This window comes from Dendrobates tinctorius, unplaced genomic scaffold (genome assembly GCF_039654945.1).
Source record: "Dendrobates tinctorius isolate UK_male_01 unplaced genomic scaffold, ASM3965494v1 ptg000147l, whole genome shotgun sequence".
Classification (NCBI taxonomy): Eukaryota; Metazoa; Chordata; class Amphibia; order Anura; family Dendrobatidae; genus Dendrobates; species Dendrobates tinctorius.
Genome location: NW_027361814.1, coordinates 14,749,362 through 14,770,127, shown reverse-complemented (window position 1 = coordinate 14,770,127; position 20,766 = coordinate 14,749,362). Strand labels below are relative to the sequence as shown.

The following is a 20,766-nucleotide window of genomic DNA, read 5'->3' as shown; positions in this document are numbered from 1 at the left end:
TCAATTATCCTGTTTACTATACGTGTATGTTCAATATAGCATTCATTTTAGAAATAAAAACTCCTTTTTTTGTTTAATATTCTCAGATTTAAATGGTCGACCATAATAGTTTAGATGAGACTCATGAAGACTTTTATGCATGCCATTCTTATATGCTGTTCTCAAAGGGTTAAACAGTTCAAAGCCAGGACCGAAATGTTTTGTTTCATTTGTGTGAAATTTCTTCAAAGCCATTAGCTGGCCAATCAGTGGTTAACAAATATTTGATGTGCCTGGACCCTGTACAATGTCCATGGTGTATGTTCAACTACAAGACTATCTGGGGGTGTGAAGATAAAATAAAATGTTGAAAAGGTCACACACAGAAGTCATAGCTTTGCTCACTTTTTACAATGGGGCACTGCGTATTCTGTTTGTGGATGGTCGTACTGCAAATCTTTGCAGTGTTTGAAGCAAAACTGTAAGTGAAATTTATCTTACTTTGTATTGTAAAAATATAATTCATAGGGCACCTTGCACAATTGTCAGATTTCTCTGTGGTAAAGCTGCAGCATATTTAGCCGTAAAATTGCACACAATTTTTGTCAATGATTTGCCACAGATTTCACCCGTTGGATGGCAAATGTTGAAACTCACAATGTATTCTACACAAAATCCTTTCAATATGTAAATCTCATGCTGTAATTTCAGAAAAGCATTTGCCCAGTTCTTCGTTTTACAATATACTGTAGTATGCAATATGCCACATAAGATTGTCATAGTGGCGCGTAACTACTTTATTTGTACCTCTGTAAGACTCCAATTTGATATCAAGGTGTAGGAGGGCTCAAAAAGGAACTATTGCCATCTTCCAAATAGAACTTATTAATAGGTCGTGCAGCGGTTTGGTCGATCGGTGGTTACTGCAGGTTATAGGCTTGTCGGAAGAGGTGGGTCTTCAGGCTCTTTTTGAAGGTTTCGATGGTAGGTGAGAGTCTGATATGTTGTGGTAGAGAGTTCCAGAGTAGGGGTGATGCGCGAGAGAAATCTTGTATGCGATTGTGGGAAGAGGAGATAAGAGGGGAGTAGAGAAGGAGATCTTGTGAGGATCGGAGGTTGCGTGCAGGAAAGTACCGGGAGACGAGGTCACAGATGTATGGAGGAGACAAGTTGTGGATGGCTTTGTATGTCATGGTTAGGGTTTTGTAATGGAGTCTCTGGGCAATTGGGAGCCAGTGAAGGGATTGACAGAGGGGAGAAGCTGGGGAATAGCGGGGGGACAGGTGGATTAGTCGGGCAGCAGAGTTTAGAATAGATTGGAGGGGTGCGAGAGTGTTTGAGGGGAGGCCGCAGAGCATGAGGTTGCAGTAGTCAAGGCGAGAGATGATGAGGGCATGGACTAGGGTTTTTGCAGATTCTTGGGTGAGGAATGAACGGATGCGTGAAATATTTTTGAGTTGAAGTCGGCAGGAAGTGGAAAGGGTTTGGATATGTGGTTTGAAGGAGAGATCAGCATCAAGGATTACTCCGAGGCAGCGAGCTTGTGGGACTGGGGAGAGTGGGCAGTCATTTACTGTAATTGATAGGTTCGTAGGGGGGGTCACGTGAGATGGGGGAAAGATGATGAATTCTGTTTTGTCCATGTTGAGTTTCAGATATCTAGTGGAGAAGAAGGATGAAATAGTGGACAGACATTGAGGGATTCTGGTTAGTAGGGAGGTGATATCTGGTCCAGAGATGTAGATCTGTGTGTCATCAGCATAAAGATGATACTGAAAGCCATGAGATTCTATGAGCTGTCCCAGGCCAAAGGTGTAAATAGAGAACAGCAGGGGCCCTAGGACTGAACCTTGTGGGACTCCGACAGATAGGGGGCGAGGTGAGGAGGTGGTGTGTGAGTGGGAGACGCTGAATGTCCGGTCTGTTAGGTATGATGAGATCCAGGAGAGGGCCAAGTCTGTGATGCCGAGGGATGAGAGGGTCTGTAATAATAGGGAATGGTCCACTGTGTCAAAGGCAGCCGACAGGTCCAGGAGGAGGAGGACAGAGTAGTGTCGCTTGCTCTTGGCAGTTAAGAGGTCATTGGTGACCTTAGTAAGGGCAGTTTCAGTGGAGTGGTGTGACCGGAAGCCAGATTGTAAGCGGTCGAAGAGGGAGCAAGAAGAGAGATGGGAGGACAGTTCAAGGTAGACGTGTTGTTCCAGTAGCTTGGAGGCGTATGGGAGAAGTGATATAGGGCGATAGCTAGATACAGAGGATGGGTCAAGAGAGGGCTTTTTGAGGATAGGTGTGATGGAGGCATGTTTAAAGCTTGAGGGGAAAACACCAGTTGTTAGTGATAGGTTGAAGAGATGGGTTAGGGTTGGGATGAAGACTGTGGTGAGGTTTGGGATGAAGTGGGATGGGATCGGGTCGAGTGCACAGGTGGTGAGATGTGATCTTGAGAGTAGAGTGGAGAGTCGATCTTCTGTAATGGTGGAGAAGTTGGTTTTGAAGGTGGAGGGCTGGGAAGTCGGGAGGAAGGGCTCTGGGGGTTGTTGACCAAAACTGTCCCTGATGTTATCAATTTTCTGCTTGAAAAATGAGGCAAAGTCTTCAGCTGAGATGAGTGGGGAGGGAGGAGGTGCTGGGTGGCGGAGGAGAGAATTGAAGGTGTTGAATAACTGTTTAGGGTTGTGAGACAGGGAGGATATGAGAGATGAGAAGTAGGTTTGTTTAGCTGTGGCGAGTGTGGTCTTGAAAGTAGTGAGGGACTGTTTGAATGCGATGAAATGCTCGTTGGAGTGGGATCTTTTCCATCTGCGCTCAGCAGCCCTGGAAGCTCGCCTCAGCTCTTTGGTCAGGCTGGTGTGCCAGGGCTGTCTGTTGATTTTGCGAGTTTTGGTATGTGTAAGTGGGGCAGCGGATTCCAAAGCTACAGCTATTGTGGTGTTATATAGAGCGGCAGCGTCATCCGCATTGTGTAAGGAACTTATATCTGTAAGAGGGAGGAGGGATTCGGAGAATGAGTGTAGGTCAAGGTGTTTAAGATTCCTGCGAGGGTGTGAAAGTTTGTGGGGTGGGGATTGTAGACATGGAGTGAAGAGGGAAGAGAATGTGAGCAGGTTGTGGTCAGAGAGAGGAAGAGGTGAGTTAGAGAGGTTAGATAGGGAGCAGAGGCGGGTGAAGATGAGGTCCAGTGTGTGACCATCTTTGTGGGTGGCTGTAGAAGACCATTGAGTGAGGCCGAAGGAGGAAGTGAGAGATAGAAGTTTAGTGGCAGCTGAGAGGGAAGTGTCAATGGGGATGTTGAAGTCGCCCATGATGATAGTAGGGATGTCCACGGAAAGGAAATGAAGTAACCAGGTGGTGAAGTGGTCAAAGAAGGTGGTGGCTGGCCCTGGGGGGCGGTAGATGACAGCCAGTTGGAGGTTGAGGGGGAGTAGATGCGCACAGAGTGCACCTCAAAGGAAGGGAGGGTAACAGAGGGTGGCAGTGGGATTGGGGTGAAGGAGCAGGTATCTGACAGGAGAAAACCAACTCCTCCACCATGTTTGCTGCTGGGGCGGGGGGTGTGAGAAAGGTGGAAGCCGCCATACGAAAGTGCAGCAGGAGAGGCTGTGTCAGAAGGGGTGAGCCAGGTTTCGGTGATGGCGAGGAAGGAGAGTTTGGTAGTAACAAAAAGATCATGGATGTAGGAAAGCTTGTTGCAGACAGAGCGAGCGTTCCACAGAGCTCCTGTTAGTGGGACTGGGGAAGCGGGGGCTGGGTGAATGGGTATAAGGTTGGAGAGGTTACGGAAGGTTGTGATAGAGCGTGGATGGGAGGTAGAAATGACTGTGGGAATGTGGTGAGGAGGACCAGGATTTGGAGAGATATCACCAGCAGTGAGAAGGAGCAGAGAAAGTGTTAGCAGGTGGGAGCAGGAGAGGGCATGAGGGGGCTGTCTGTGTTTGGAGACAGAGGATTGTATGTTAAGGAACAGTTTTGAGGCGGAGGTGAGGTGGATGGGGAGGATTGAAGAAGAGATGAACAGTTCCTTACTAGGAGTAGGGATTAGGGGAATTAGCAGAAAGTGAAGGATTATTGGGGTGAAAGTGAAAACAAACAGAAACATTGTTTACAGTGACTGTGTCCAGTTACCTTCAGTTCCCTTCTGGTTCAATTCTGGTTTTAATTCTTAAATTAATCTTCACACTTCTAGCACACACTTATAGCAATCACAATGCAGACTGAAGTCTATGCAGACTTGTACTCTGCAATATATGTACAACTAAGTGCAGTCAGGTGTGAAGCAGAGAGGAGTGGTCTCTGCTCATCTTGGCCAGACAATTAAGAGTGGACCAGATGTATATGATCAAGCCAGAGTAAACAAGGTCATAAATAACACTGGGGTAAGCTGGGGTTAGCTGAAATGATGAATCCAAAGGGAGTTTGTAGCTATATTCCGCGCTGCCGCTTTAGACAAATTCCAGGAGAATGCTGTATGATTGCAGTGGTTTTATTCTACGCGTTTCAGGGGTCTCATGCCCCCTTCATCAGGAAATACCACAAATACATACAGGTATCACAGACATAAATAGGTTTGTAAGGATGCTGGATTTCAAAAAAATGAGCGCCAACAAGTCAGATGATGCAGTGTCAAAGTTCAATGACACCACATGGTTAACAGTTAACCTAAGATATATTACAAAAGAATACGTATTTTAAAAGATTTTTTGATTAAATTTTCGTTTACAAAACAGATAATAAAGTCAAATTTACGATTTAAACAAAAAAAAAAAAAACAAAAACAAAAAAAAAAACAAAAAAACCAAAAAAAAAAAAAAAAAGGGAAGGGGGGAGTTTATTCCTGTTTAGAGGTGGATACCTTACAAGTGGACTATCGTATGGAAACAGCAAACCGCTTTTTTTTCATTGAAAGCATTGCAATCTTAATACAAAAAGGGGAAAAAAGTAAAAACATAATTTCATATAATAAAGATCATGGGCAAATTTTAGATATAACATGAAGCACATAAAAAAAGGGGTTAATATCAGATACTATTATCAGCCGGGGTCATTCTTTCATGTCAGACTAGTAGAATTAGTAGCGCTTACCCGGGCTTAATTAAAGAAGAAAAAAAAAAAAAAAAAAACCCTTCAAAAAATTCTTCCAAGAATGACCCCGGCTGATAATAGTATCTTATTTCTCCTTTAACTCAGCTCCCATGCATATATTGCCTAGTCATAGAGATTAGTGAACAGTGCAAGAATGTTACTGCCACTCCTTCACAGTAAAAAGACTTATGTGTCAGGGGGTGAACACTAAAGCTGCCTGCGATCTTATCTATTAATGAAGCCACCCATTCACTCTGCCGCTTTATCCTGCGTTTTTTCTTTGAGCAGTAGTTGGCTCCTGCACAGCGTCCTGTGTGTTGCTGCATCTGATATTAACCCCTTTTTTTATGTGCTTCATGTTATATCTAAAATTTGCCCATGATCTTTGTATTAGTGAAGTAATGAATCCATGCTGTTTGCGTTCTCATTCTGAGCAGCGCTGGCTGCTGTGCAGCTTCTCGTGTGTTGCTGCTTTTAGCATCCTTTATTATTTTTTAACCCATTTCCTCTATACTAAAAAATAATTTATATTTAATTTTTTAGAATTTAACTAAAATTATATATTTTTTATTGGTAATGAATTAAAATTATGTTTTTACTTTTTTCCCCTTTTTGTATTAAGATTGCAATGCTTTCAATGAAAAAAAAGCGGTTTGCTGTTTCCATACGATAGTCCACTTGTAAGGTATCCACCTCTAAACAGGAATAAACTCCCCCCTTCCCTTTTTTTTTTTTTTTTTTTGTTTAAATCGTAAATTTGACTTTATTATCTGTTTTGTAAACGAAAATTTAATCAAAAAATCTTTTAAAATACGTATTCTTTTGTAATATATCTTAGGTTAACTGTTAACCATGTGGTGTCATTGAACTTTGACACTGCATCATCTGACTTGTTGGCGCTCATTTTTTTGAAATCCAGCATCCTTACAAACCTATTTATGTCTGTGATACCTGTATGTATTTGTGGTATTTCCTGATGAAGGGGGCATGAGACCCCTGAAACGCGTAGAATAAAACCACTGCAATCATACAGCATTCTCCTGGAATTTGTCTAAAGCGGCAGCGCGGAATATAGCTACAAACTCCCTTTGGATTCATCATTTCTTTGGTCACTGAAGACCTGTGGATCTGCAGCAGCCGCTACCTACACGCTCTTATCTCATCCTAACCAGGTGAGCATATTTCATGATATACTGTCTTTTGTAACGTGGATAAGACCCTATTGCGCTTTTTTGTCTCCCCCTTTTTTTGCAGGGGTTAGCTGAAAGGCATACCATGTGAATGCTAGGTGCAGAGGCAAGTCTATGTGCAAAGCTGGGTGACGCACTGTGTGTCCTTCATAGACAGACAGCAGGAGAGCAGGAGAGCTGGGTGGATGGACATACCATGTGAATGCTAGGTGCAGAGGCAAGTCTATGTGCAAAGCTGGGTGACGCACTGTGTGTCCTTCATAGACAGACAGCAGGAGAGCAGGAGAGCTGGGTGGATGGACATACCATGTGAATGCTAGGTGCAGAGGCAAGTCTATGTGCAAAGCTGGGTGACGCACTGTGTGTCCTTCATAGACAGACAGCAGGAGAGCAGGAGAGCTGGGTGGATGGACATACCATGTGAATGCTAGGTGCAGAGGCAAGTCTATGTGCAAAGCTGGGTGACGCACTGTGTGTCCTTCATAGACAGACAGCAGGAGAGCAGGAGAGCTGGGTGGATGGACATACCTGTCGGAAGAATAGAGATGCTTGTTAGAGTGCGATGGTGGCAGGTAGCAGGGCACAGTCTGTATACATCCTTCTGGTTTTAATTCTTAAATTAATCTTCACACTTCTAGCACACACTTATAGCAATCACAATGCAGACTGAAGTCTCCCATTCACCCAGCCCCCGCTTCCCCAGTCCCACTAACAGGAGCTCTGTGGAATGCTCGCTCTGTCTGCAACAAGCTTTCCTACATCCATGATCTTTTTGTTACTACCAAACTCTCCTTCCTCGCCATCACCGAAACCTGGCTCACCCCTTCTGACACAGCCTCTCCTGCTGCACTTTCGTATGGCGGCTTCCACCTTTCTCACACCCCCCGCCCCAGCAGCAAACATGGTGGAGGAGTTGGTTTTCTCCTGTCAGATACCTGCTCCTTCACCCCAATCCCACTGCCACCCTCTGTTACCCTCCCTTCCTTTGAGGTGCACTCTGTGCGCATCTACTCCCCCTCCAACCTCCAACTGGCTGTCATCTACCGCCCCCCAGGGCCAGCCACCACCTTCTTTGACCACTTCACCACCTGGTTACTTCATTTCCTTTCCGTGGACATCCCTACTATCATCATGGGCGACTTCAACATCCCCACTGACACTTCCCTCTCAGCTGCCACTAAACTTCTATCTCTCACTTCCTCCTTCGGCCTCACTCAATGGTCTTCTACAGCCACCCACAAAGATGGCCACACACTGGACCTCATCTTCACCCGCCTCTGCTCCCTATCTAACCTCTCTAACTCACCTCTTCCTCTCTCTGACCACAACCTGCTCACATTCTCTTCCCTCTTCACTCCATGTCTACAATCCCCACCCCACAAACTTTCACACCCTCGCAGGAATCTTAAACACCTTGACCTACACTCATTCTCCGAATCCCTCCTCCCTCTTACAGATATAAGTTCCTTACATAATGCGGATGACGCTGCCGCTCTATATAACACCACAATAGCTGTAGCTTTGGAATCCGCTGCCCCACTTACACATACCAAAACTCGCAAAATCAACAGACAGCCCTGGCACACCAGCCTGACCAAAGAGCTGAGGCGAGCTTCCAGGGCTGCTGAGCGCAGATGGAAAAGATCCCACTCCAACGAGCATTTCATCGCATTCAAACAGTCCCTCACTACTTTCAAGACCACACTCGCCACAGCTAAACAAACCTACTTCTCATCTCTCATATCCTCCCTGTCTCACAACCCTAAACAGTTATTCAACACCTTCAATTCTCTCCTCCGCCCCCCAGCACCTCCTCCCTCCCCACTCATCTCAGCTGAAGACTTTGCCTCATTTTTCAAGCAGAAAATTGATAACATCAGGGACAGTTTTGGTCAACAACCCCCAGAGCCCTTCCTCCCGACTTCCCAGCCCTCCACCTTCAATACCAACTTCTCCACCATTACAGAAGATCGACTCTCCACTCTACTCTCAAGATCACATCTCACCACCTGTGCACTCGACCCGATCCCATCCCACTTCATCCCAAACCTCACCACAGTCTTCATCCCAACCCTAACCCATCTCTTCAACCTATCACTAACAACTGGTGTTTTCCCCTCAAGCTTTAAACATGCCTCCATCACACCTATCCTCAAAAAGCCCTCTCTTGACCCATCCTCTGCATCTAGCTATCGCCCTATATCACTTCTCCCATACGCCTCCAAGCTACTGGAACAACACGTCTACCTTGAACTGTCCTCCCATCTCTCTTCTTGCTCCCTCTTCGACCGCTTACAATCTGGCTTCCGGTCACACCACTCCACTGAAACTGCCCTTACTAAGGTCACCAATGACCTCTTAACTGCCAAGAGCAAGCGACACTACTCTGTCCTCCTCCTCCTGGACCTGTCGGCTGCCTTTGACACAGTGGACCATTCCCTATTATTACAGACCCTCTCATCCCTCGGCATCACAGACTTGGCCCTCTCCTGGATCTCATCATACCTAACAGACCGGACATTCAGCGTCTCCCACTCACACACCACCTCCTCACCTCGCCCCCTATCTGTCGGAGTCCCACAAGGTTCAGTCCTAGGGCCCCTGCTGTTCTCTATTTACACCTTTGGCCTGGGACAGCTCATAGAATCTCATGGCTTTCAGTATCATCTTTATGCTGATGACACACAGATCTACATCTCTGGACCAGATATCACCTCCCTACTAACCAGAATCCCTCAATGTCTGTCCACTATTTCATCCTTCTTCTCCACTAGATATCTGAAACTCAACATGGACAAAACAGAATTCATCATCTTTCCCCCATCTCACGTGACCCCCCCTACGAACCTATCAATTACAGTAAATGACTGCCCACTCTCCCCAGTCCCACAAGCTCGCTGCCTCGGAGTAATCCTTGATGCTGATCTCTCCTTCAAACCACATATCCAAACCCTTTCCACTTCCTGCCGACTTCAACTCAAAAATATTTCACGCATCCGTTCATTCCTCACCCAAGAATCTGCAAAAACCCTAGTCCATGCCCTCATCATCTCTCGCCTTGACTACTGCAACCTCATGCTCTGCGGCCTCCCCTCAAACACTCTCGCACCCCTCCAATCTATTCTAAACTCTGCTGCCCGACTAATCCACCTGTCCCCCCGCTATTCCCCAGCTTCTCCCCTCTGTCAATCCCTTCACTGGCTCCCAATTGCCCAGAGACTCCATTACAAAACCCTAACCATGACATACAAAGCCATCCACAACTTGTCTCCTCCATACATCTGTGACCTCGTCTCCCGGTACTTTCCTGCACGCAACCTCCGATCCTCACAAGATCTCCTTCTCTACTCCCCTCTTATCTCCTCTTCCCACAATCGCATACAAGATTTCTCTCGCGCATCACCCCTACTCTGGAACTCTCTACCACAACATATCAGACTCTCACCTACCATCGAAACCTTCAAAAAGAGCCTGAAGACCCACCTCTTCCGACAAGCCTATAACCTGCAGTAACCACCGATCGACCAAACCGCTGCACGACCAGCTCTACCCTCGCCTACTGTATTATCACCCATCCCTTGAAGATTGTGAGCCCTCGCGGGCAGGGTCCTCTCTCCTCCTGTACCAGTTATGACTTGTATTGTTTAAGATTATTGTACTTGTTTTTATGTATACCCCCCTCACATGTAAAGCGCCATGGAATAAATGGCGCTATAACAATAAATAATAATAATAATAATAATAATAATAATAATAATAATAATAATAATAACTTAGGTTGCAAGAATCTGACTTTTGCGTTTTGAAATGTCATAGAATGCCTTAACCTTTATTGGTTGCTTTCAGTAGCTTTGAAACTGTTTTAGTTGCTACCTGATTACCTACAGTCAGTTGCCTTATTATTGTGAAAATTACTTATTTGGGCAGTGCTATGGTGTGCAAAGTAATAAAATACAGTGGGGAAAAAAGTCTTTAGTCAGCCACCAATTGTGAAAGTTCTCCCAATTAAAAAGATGAGAGCGGCCTGTAATTGACATCATAGGTAGACCACAACTATGAGTGTCAAAATGAGAAAACAAATCCAGAAAATCACCTTGTCTGATTTGGCAAGATTTATTTTGCAAATCATGGTGGAAAATAAGTACCGTATTTGATCATTAACAAAAGTTCATCTCAATATTTTGTTATATATCCTTTGTTGGCAATGACAGAGGTCAAATGTTTTCTGTAAATCTTCACAAGGTTGATGCACACTGTTGGTGGTATGTTGGCCCATTCTTCCATGTAGATCTTCTCTAAAGCAGTGATGCTTTGGGCCTGTTGCTGGGCAACACAGATTTTCAAATCCCGCCAAAGGTTTTCTATGGGGTTGAGATCTGGAGACTGGCTAGACCACTCCAAGACTTTCATATGCTTCTTATGAAGCCACTCCTTCGTTGCCCTGGCGGTGTGCTTGGGATCATTTTCATGCTGAAATACCCATCCACATTTCATCTTCAATGACCTTGCTGATGGAAGGAGGTTTGCACTCATAATCTCACGAAACGCGTCAGGCGTGGGGGTCTGTTTTCCCCTTTATGGTTTTATCATGAAATTATGTGAATAAAACTCAGCGTGGATTTTATCAAGTCTCCAGTGCCGGATCTTCCTTCTCTTTTCATGTTTGCAACACATGGTGGTCAGCCATTTGATCCCTAGGCACGACCGGCTTACAGGACTATTTTGGTGAGCACAAATTTCCCTTTCCCCTTCCTAATTTTCTAAATATACTGACTAACTGTGCTCCCATTAAGCCGCACATTTGTTAACATGCAAGCCGGGACTAAAAATATTACAGCAACTTGCTTGTTAAGAAGAAAAAAAGCTGATGAATTATTTGGCATTTCCTCTGATAATGAGGATAAGATTAGTATGGACATGCATTCACTTTTCTCTGAGTTGGAGAGAAAGATGACTTCTCACCTCAAAACCTGGTGGGACTCAGTGACTCTTGAGAAATATGTCAGTCATAAGATGATACCACGAGGTTTGAGATTAAAAAAGGTACCGACTGTGATTTATAATGATACCTTTCTACAGAAGTGGAATGATATTTTGAGTGAATGCTCTTTGAAACTAATGTCTCTTATTGTGGAGGAAGAATCTGTTAAATTGACTAACATTGAAGCTTCCATCAAAGATTTGGAGTCTAAGTTGGATGTATTTTCTGATCATATGACATTTTCTAAGAGCTATGAACGATTACATGCTAATATTGATAATTTGGAAAGCGGCATTACCAAGTCCAAGAAAAATAAGTTCCTGCGTGATCGCAGGGACTATGACTCTAATATGGTTTATGCTTGGAAACAATTCACTCCGTATAAGCCTAGATCTATTCTCAAGAGGAATCAATCATTCCGTACTAACAACGTTAGTTTTTCCTCATGTGAACAGTCATTTAATTCACCTACTACTTCTGAGGGTTCAATGGACTCTAACCGGGTGTTACCTTTAACATCACACCCAAAAAACGATCAAAGAAAACAAGGCGAGGTGGACGCCGACGTAAGAAGAAAGCATCAATATGGTCTGCGGAATGTGAATCATTGGAGGAAATAAACGGTAACATTGCTGCGTCTGATGAGTTTACAGTTATTAACATTTCAGCTACCATACTGAGTGAAGCTCAGCTGAGCGTTTTGAAGAGAGGACTTTCCTTTGTTCCTACATGTAGAGGGGATTTGTTTCAAACATTATGTGATGTCAATCGATTCGTGCGATTATTAACAGTTAAGAGACATTTCTTTACTCCTGAGTCTGGTATTGGTAATCAATTTTCTGATATATCATCCTTGAGTTCAAACAATGTTGATTTGTTGCCACTTGCTGCTCCTGTTAGAGATCAGATTTTGTTTGACATGTTGTCTAGTTTGGAGAATACAAATCAACATACAGCAGTACAATGTGACACAAATGTACAGATATCTAACCCCACTTTTTATCCCCTGATATCTAGAGTGCCCATTATGGACACTTTCCAGAGGGCAATAGAACGTGATGTTAAATCTCTGTTGGATTCAGATGTGCTGTCTTGTATGAATTTATCTGCAATTGAGCAGCATGCGCTTCATTTACTAAGTAAGAACCAACATATAGTGGTCCGCCAATCAGATAAAGGGGGGTCAGTGGTGATTCTAGACTCACTACTATATCGCAATGAAATTTTATCCATGTTATCTGATATTAATACATATCATCCTCTCAACAATGATCCTACAAGCTGTATTCAGCAGGGTTTATCTGTGATTTTGCAGGAGGGTCTTGCTTTGGGAGTATTGGACAAGCATATGGCTGATTTTTTATATGTGGATAAACCAGTGTGTCCTGTATTTCACGCCTTACCCAAAATTCATAAAGGCGTGTTTCCTCCACCTTTCAGGCCCATAGTGGCCGGTATTGGAGGGGTTAATGAAAAACTCTCCGAGTGGATAGATAGAAAATTACAACCTTTGGTTTTGAAAACACCAGGTCACATTAGAGACACCAAACAGCTTCTGCAGGCACTTCAGGAGGTTGCATGGGGGCCTCACCACACATGGATAACATGTGATGTTGTTGCTCTATATTCATGTATACCTCATGATTTGGCATTATCTGCTGTTTCCACCATTTTGACTGAAGAAAGTAATTTCAGTTCTGATCTTAAAAAAATTATCATTATGGCGTTACAGCATCTTTTGAACACTAATTTTTTCAAATTTGACATTAAGTGCTATCTTCAGGTGTGTGGCTGCCCGATGGGGTCAAAATTTTCTCCTACTCTGGCCAACTTATATATGTCCTTTTGGGAGAACAAATATATATATACTATGGATAATCCCTATTTAGACAATGTATTGTGGTGGGGGAGATACATTGATGACGTGATCCTATTGTGGTTTGATCGTTGTGATGTATCTCCCTCTCCTGGCATGCTTAAGTTTTTTGAGTATATTGGGACTAATTCTTTGAATATTAAATTCACCCACGAAATACATGGCATTTGTGCCACATATCTGGATGTTAAAATTATGGGAGATGTCAAAACGGGGAATATATATACTTCCCTATATAGAAAAGATACCAGTGGTAATGCCATATTGCATGCGGATAGTTGTCACCCGCCACATGTGATACGAAATTTACCGTTGGGTGAATTAATCCGTGCCAAAAGATCATGCTCAAATGACGCTCTTTATGAATCCGAACGTCGTAAAATTTGCACCAGGCTATCAAAAAGGGGTTATAAGAACTGGATGTTAAATAGGGCTATTAAAAAAGTGGATAACAAAACCAGGAGTAGTTTATTGCAGAATGACATGGTACACACTAATCAAAATAAAAATATTCCCACTTTTTCTACCGCTTTCAGTTCAGATTACAAGGGTGTTATTAAAATCATAAATAAACATCTTCCCTTACTGCATCAAGATCCAGTCTTATCGCAGATATTGGCTGGTGGACATAGGTGTGTTCCAAAGAGAGCTAAAAATTTGAGTCATTTTTTGTCCCCCTCATTGTATTTGTCTGATTGCACTAAACCTACGTGGTTAAATTACTTGGGCAATTATAAGTGTGGTGAAAAATTGTGTGGTTTGTGTCGCTATATGGATATTACAGATAAATTTGTTAAATTTAGTACACAACAAACCTACAAAATTAAAACCTACATGAATTGCAACACCACACACTTAGTGTATATGGCAGAGTGCACATTGTGCAGTTTATATTACATTGGCTGTACCACACGCAGCCTGAAGAGGAGACTAAGTGAGCACATCACCGCTTCTAATCCAGAGTCTATGTCCAGTCGTAGGAATGTGTCTGGCTTGTCCAAACATTTCCTTGAAATACACAAGGGTAATTTATGCAGTCTTAAAGTTAAGGGAATAGAATGGGTATTGAAACCCCCCAGAGGGGGTGACTGGGAACATTTACTACACTGTCGGGAAGCCTTCTGGATACTTACGCTTGATGCACGATATCCGCAAGGTTTAAATTATAGAAATGATCTTATGTATTTCTATTGAGTGCTGAGATTTTTTTTTTTTTTGTCATTTGAAAGTTGCTATGTATTTATGCATTCATACGTGTGTATTGCACATGTTTTATATTTTCTATGTCTTGTCCATTGTTGTTTAGGTCTTTTCGTTTTTTTTTCTTTCTTCTTGCACGGGAGTGACTCCACCAGTGATTTGAGGGCTTAGTTGTCTGCCTCTTTGATTATACACATGTGTGGAGTCCCTCTGCTGATTAGGAATGTTTATAATCATTTTGTGAACTGTTTTGTTTCATGTCTCTGAGGAAGAACCTGGTGTAAGGTTCGAAACGCGTCAGGCGTGGGGGTCTGTTTTCCCCTTTATGGTTTTATCATGAAATTATGTGAATAAAACTCATCGTGGATTTTATCAAGTCTCCAGTGCCGGATCTTCCTTCTCTTTTCTACTGATTACCAAACACCTGGTCAGCTAGAGGATTACTGGGTGGCTGGAATTGAAGACTGGATATAAGGCTGTCGACGCCCGTCTTCCTGGCTGGTGATTTTTCCTGCTGGATTCTTGGAGACCAGTCTGATTCCTGCATCTCAAAGCTAAGTTTTTCTGCTCTGCTTTGTACTTTTCAGTTTAGTTCTTGTTTTGCCTTGTTTTTTGGGAGTTCTGCCATCCCCGGGGTGAGCTGAACTCTTTTTTTGTCTCTCATCTGTTTATATTTTGCTCTGTCTTCAGAATCTACCTGAGTGCTGATATAGTCTTTTGAAGCCTAGCGACTTCAGGGCCTGTTTTTCCTATCAGTCGGTTGGCTCATTTTGATAGGGTTTTGGCGGATGGCAGACAGCAGCTTTCCTATCCTGTCCTGTATAGTTAGTTTGGGCCCCATAATTTGCTCAACCTAGCTTTCTATCTGTGTAAGTGTTTTCATCTTCATAGAATCATAGAATCATAGAATCGTAGAGTTGGAAGGGACCTCCTGGGCCATCTGGTCCAACCCCCTGCTCAAAGCAGGATTCGATAATTGTGTGATAATTGCTTCACCGTCATTATATGTTGGGAGCTGCCTATTGCTTTGGGGTCTGCTCTGGGGCAGTTTAGTTTTTCCCCTTTTTGTCTTTAGGCTATATAGCTCTCCGGCTGTGATCGAGGGGTCTAGGGCATCGTAAGAACTCCCCACGGCTACTGCTAGTTGTTGTGGATAGGTTCAGGGGTCTGCAATCCGATAGCTGCCAACCTCTCTGGTTTTTCTGGACTTAGCTGGTATTTTGTTTTTTCCTCCTTCGGTGACTCATCATAACAGCCGACAATACAATAAAATAAAGCTTATCACTCAGGCGCCAGTCACGGTTCAACTTCTGTCTGTGACTGGTGCTGCCTAGATTGCGACGCAGTGGGGGTCTGTCATGATCCTGAGGTAAATGATGTATCTTTTGATGTTGGCGGTGTCCTCCCGCCCAAACTGTCTGATCACTCGCACGCTGCAGCTCTGTTCACTTAGCCACACCCCCTTTTCTCAAACACAGAGTATGGTCTGGAGTCTCAAGCTTTCTTCCCTGCAATATAGGTGACAGCCCCGACGGATCCGGACCCTTCACGGAGGAGACATGCCTAGTTAGTTCCTTCTCCTTACAGTTGCTCAGTTTGGCTGGACAGCCAGGTCTTAGAAGACTTCTGGTGGTCCCAAACTTCTTCCATTTAAGGATTATGGAGGCCACTGTACTATTAGGAACCTTGAGTACTGCAGAAATTCTTTTGTAACCTCGGCCAGATCTGTGCCTTGACAAAATTCTGTCTCTGAGCTCCTTGGCCAGTTCCTTTGACCTCATGATTCTCATTTGGTCTGACATGCACTGTGAGCTGTGAGGTCTTATATAGACAGGTGTGTGCCTTTCAAGTCCTATCAGTTTAATTAAACACAGCTGGAATCTAATTAAGAAGTAGAACTATCTCAAGGAGGATCACAAGGAAATAGACAGCATGTGACTTAAATATGAATGTCTGAGCAAAGGGTCTGAATACTTATGACCATGTGATATTTCAGTTTTTCTTTTTTAATAAATTTGCAAAAAATTCTACATTTTTTCAGTCAAGATGGGGTGCAGAGTGTGCATTAATGAGAAAAAAATGAACGTTTTTGAATTTACCAAATGGCTGCAATGAAACAAAGAGTGAAAAATTTAAAGGGGTCTGAATAATTTCCGTACCCACTATATGTCCAAACTTGCCCCATATATCCGTTCTTGCACCGAGGTATCTATCTTAGCCCCCATATGTCCATCCAGGCCTCATATGTCCTTTCTGGCCCGCATATGTCCATGTCCATTCAGGATCCCATATATCCTTTCTTGACTCCAGGTATCCATACAGGCCCCCATATGTCCATCCTGGTCCCATATATCCATTCTTGCCCCCATTCCATGTATACATCCTGGCTTCCCATATATACATACTGGTCCCTATACGTACAGTATCTTGTCCTGGCCCCTCATCATGCCGCATCCACAGAAGAAAAAAAATATTCCTCTTTCCTGCCTGCTTTTCCATGCCACCTTCTTCTTGCAGAACCGGTGCGCTTGTATTAAAATGGCCACAGGCCTAGCAGAGGCTGAGGGCTGAGGTCAGTTCATCCGTCGCATGTGGCGCATGACAGGGATGTCATATGCCGGTAACGTCATATGCACCAACATCAGCGTTCATTGTGACATGCGACGCGGCGGATCAGGTAATGAACGCCTCGTGCGCACACCTCTACACATGCTCTGCCTGTGCTTTTAAAGGATCCGTGCCCCTAAAAACTACAGGCTTTTTTTGTTTCCTCGATCTCTCTCATCCACAGCAAGGATCCACTGGGGATTTCCCCGATACCCTGCCAGGCCAATCCAACCTTTCCTGTACCATAAAATCCACCTCCTCCCCCACCTGGACCTGTTCCTCCTGGTTCAAGAGTCTTGTTTTTTATTTCTACTCTGCTTAGCGTAGGGACAGGATGTAGCTTTAGTGAGGGACAGTATTAGGTTTTGCATGTGCGCTTTTTTCCAAAAACACTCTCTATGTGTACTCTGCACCCATGTTGGTGATAGTATCGTGCGTAACCAAAAGTTTTTATAATCTTCAACTGTGTTGGTGGGAGTGATGTATGTCTAAACATATTCTTCTACTGTTATGCAAGCATGTTTGTAATAGTTCTGTACAAAAAAACTGCTGTGTGTACTCTTAAACTTTTATCTGTGGGATTACTGTGCCAAAAGATGCTGGGTATTCTTTAACCTATATCAGACTGTGGGGGTACTTTGCCAAAAGCCTCTGTGTGTCTTCTTTAACCCATGTTTGCGGGAGTACTGTGCCTTTAAGCCACTATGTGTGCTGCACAGGCCCGCCAGTGGGAGTACTGTGCCCTATTGTCTGTTTGTGAAAGTTTTAATCAACTTCTCTTGGTGAAATGTGGAAACATGCTTTGCGTATGAAATTTGTTATCAGCTTCTGTGGGGGAAATATAAAAACATGCTCTATTGGTGAAATTTGTTATTAGCTTTTGTGGGGGCACTGTGGCCAAAAACCTCTGTGTACTCTGCAGTCATGTCTGTACAAGTGTTCTACCTAAAAAAAATGTTTATCTACCTTTGTGGCTGGGCCTAATGCTCATTAAAGGATTTTTTTAAAGGATTTAACTACTCATTCCAATTACAGAACCTATAAATTGCCATGGATGGCAATTCTGTCTCACTGCATCAGCTGTTGACTCAGTTGAGAAGTGGTTAATTTGCTTGACTGCTGCCTTTCTTGGATGTGGTTCACGTTTATCAGGTTTCTTCTCTGGAAAAGAAATCTGATTCTCCATTACCTGTGCTTACCTTGAAAGAAAAAGAAGGAGCACCAAACCGACCACATAGTCCAAAATTCTAATTATTTTATTGTACAGTACTATTAATAATACATTTCAGGTTAAAATCAACAGGACACATGGAGTGCCCGCCTGAGCCGTGGTGTACTCAGGACCGGGCTGCTTCTCAAAAGGGGCAGTGTCACAGCGGCAGTGACCTGGTCTGTGGTCCTGGGCGTCCAATAAAAGGGGATATTTACAGGGGAAAAATAAAAAGTTAATAAAGTGTTTGTGACGCCACCTGTAGTATCTGATCAAAGGGGACCAGCGCTGCAGTGCAGATCGTTTGGGACTGATGGTATGATGCAGCAGAGTTGGAATAGCTCTCCACAGGCAGAGCTTAGTCCCAGGACAGATGAAAGATGTTGAGGGAGATGGTGATGTAGTATTTGGCAAGAGCTGTAGCAGTGCTGGATAGATGTTGCAGAGATTCCAGAGGACACAACTGGGTGCATTTCCAAAGCTTTACTCACAGTTCTTGTGTTCATGGATACCTGCTTGGTGCTGCATCCTCCAGGTCAGGGATCCAGCAAACTTCCAGGCAGATGGAGAACACCCTTCCAGCACTCCCTTCAGTATATGCGTTTCCTGGTCGTCTCACTGTGTTGCCTTCTCGCCTCTTCCTACGCAACACCTCACAGTCAGTTTCCCAGGCCAGCAGCCGCAGACTCTGTCAGATAATGTATTCTTTGCGTTTCCTTGCTTCCTTTTGGCTGCATTTCCGGTGAAGATACTGTAACTGTGGTTAGTGGCTGAGGTACCTAAAGGTGCCACAGCTGTCGGCTTTCCAGCTGAGTCCGTTGTCCACTCCAATAGGCTAAGGGGCCGAGAACCTTCTGTGACCTGATCCCTCCACCTGACATCCGTTGGTGTGGAACGAGTCCCTTGGGCAGTATAGCCACTGCTCCGTGCCTCTAGGATCCCTTTCCTCTTACAGGGAGTCTCGTTAAGTCTCTTTCTTTCCCAGCAGCTCCTGCTGACAGGTAGCTGCTGCACACACATCCTCTCACTTCCTCCCCTCAGGGAAGTCTGGCTTCACTCTAACTCTCTTCTCCCTCTCTGAGCCTCCTAGCTCCACCCACCCCTCAACACCCTTTATGACCCAAGCAGGGGTTATCTAGGGTGCCCTGCTACTCTAGGGTGTGTGTTGGGTGCTGGTGTAGAGTTCTGTCCGGTGCCTCCACCTTACCTGGGAAGTGGGATACCACACCTCTGGTTGAGGTGCAGTACCTCTGTTGCGACTGAACCTTCAGGGGCGCCACACACACAATGCAAGATGTTAGAGTAAATAGTAAAAATTGAAAAAGGACTCATATCCAGGAAAAAATAGATGAGAATTTACACAAAAAAGTGAAGAAAATAATAATTAAATGGGTTAAAAAATGTGCAAAAAATGAAAAATTATAATATATATATATATGAAAAAATATGTAAATATGAATAAATGAAGTGATGATGTGATATAACCAAGGGTATTATTCATAAAAGTGACAAGTATGAGTATACACAAGATAGGAGTCATATCATGAAAATACTAGCATAAAGTGCCTACGTATAATGAAAATATTGCCATGGTGTAAGAATAAAAAAAATATATCCAATGAATAGTCAGAATGCGAGCAGGTAGCGGGATGCAGTAATGGACAAGAGGCAGACCAAGAGTTAACAAAGGGTTTAATTCACAAGAGGATACTCTTCACAGGGAGATATTTAAATGAGGGGGAGAGTTCTTCCCTAATACAAAGAACACTTCTAGGAGGTTTTAACTAATAGGGGAAGAAAATGTAAACTATGCACTTATCACTTTGCGCTCCAGTCACAGATGTGCCCCTCTCTTTGACTGGGGCCACTTGGAATGAGCCACAACAGGGATCTGTTACAATCTTGTGGAAAATGGGGGAAACTTTTCTGGCATTGAGAATGTCCTCTTGTGGTCCTGACAGTGTCTTCTTTTCAATCCTGTCACTGGCGGTGATGGCCTGGGGTTCTAGCATGGGCACTGGCCCCAATGGATGCAGGGCAGAAGGGGGGCAGATTCTTCTTTCAGCGGTAAGAATTCTTGTACTATTGGGGCCTGGGAGACGGTCCTGAAACAGTTCACGTGGTCTGTTCGGTCTGCTGAGTTGTACCATTGAGCACCGGTATCCCTCACACAGAACTTGCCTTCCCCAGTCAGTACTGTCGGCCGAGGCAGTTGTGTCAGCATCGTCGGCCGAGTTTGCAGTCTTGTCAAGGACCTTGATGAAGGCTGGGACAGAGATGTTAGCGGGGACAGCGGTACATGCAGCCCATCAGTCAGTTCCTGTCAGCGCATCCTCTCGTCTCCAGCTCCCCTTAGCTCCGCACCCTCGCCTCACAGCAGAAATTACCTCACACCACTCACACGTGCTCAGTGTTCCCGCCTCCACAGTTTGAATTTCTGCGCGCATTTTCTGCCTGCTTAGCCACGCTCCCTTTTCTCGAGCACAGGTAACATCCTGTTACTCTAAGCACTCCCCCATGTAACTTAGGTGACTGACAAAATGGTTCTGAGCCAGTCATGGAAGAGACAAGCCTGGCTTGCTTCTTCTCCTTACAAGCACATAAGAGAAAGCATATGCAGTGTGAGGTGCATGAAAAATGGAAG

The 20,766-nt window shown here is 44.1% G+C and overlaps 1 protein-coding gene across 2 annotated transcripts in view; it reads left to right on the top strand.

Annotated features, from left to right (window-relative positions):
- Nucleotides 1-328: 328 nt before the first annotated feature.
- The window catches only part of LOC141049744 (alpha-2-macroglobulin-like), a 262,253-nt gene continuing 241,815 nt past the window's right edge, over nucleotides 329-20,766 (top strand). For both annotated transcript variants that reach the window (XM_073546471.1, XM_073546470.1), the window contains exon 1: nucleotides 329-460. In XM_073546471.1, coding sequence (XP_073402572.1) covers nucleotides 393-460 — 68 coding nt within the window. In that variant the 5' untranslated portion in view covers nucleotides 329-392. The remainder of the gene's footprint in view (nucleotides 461-20,766) is intronic.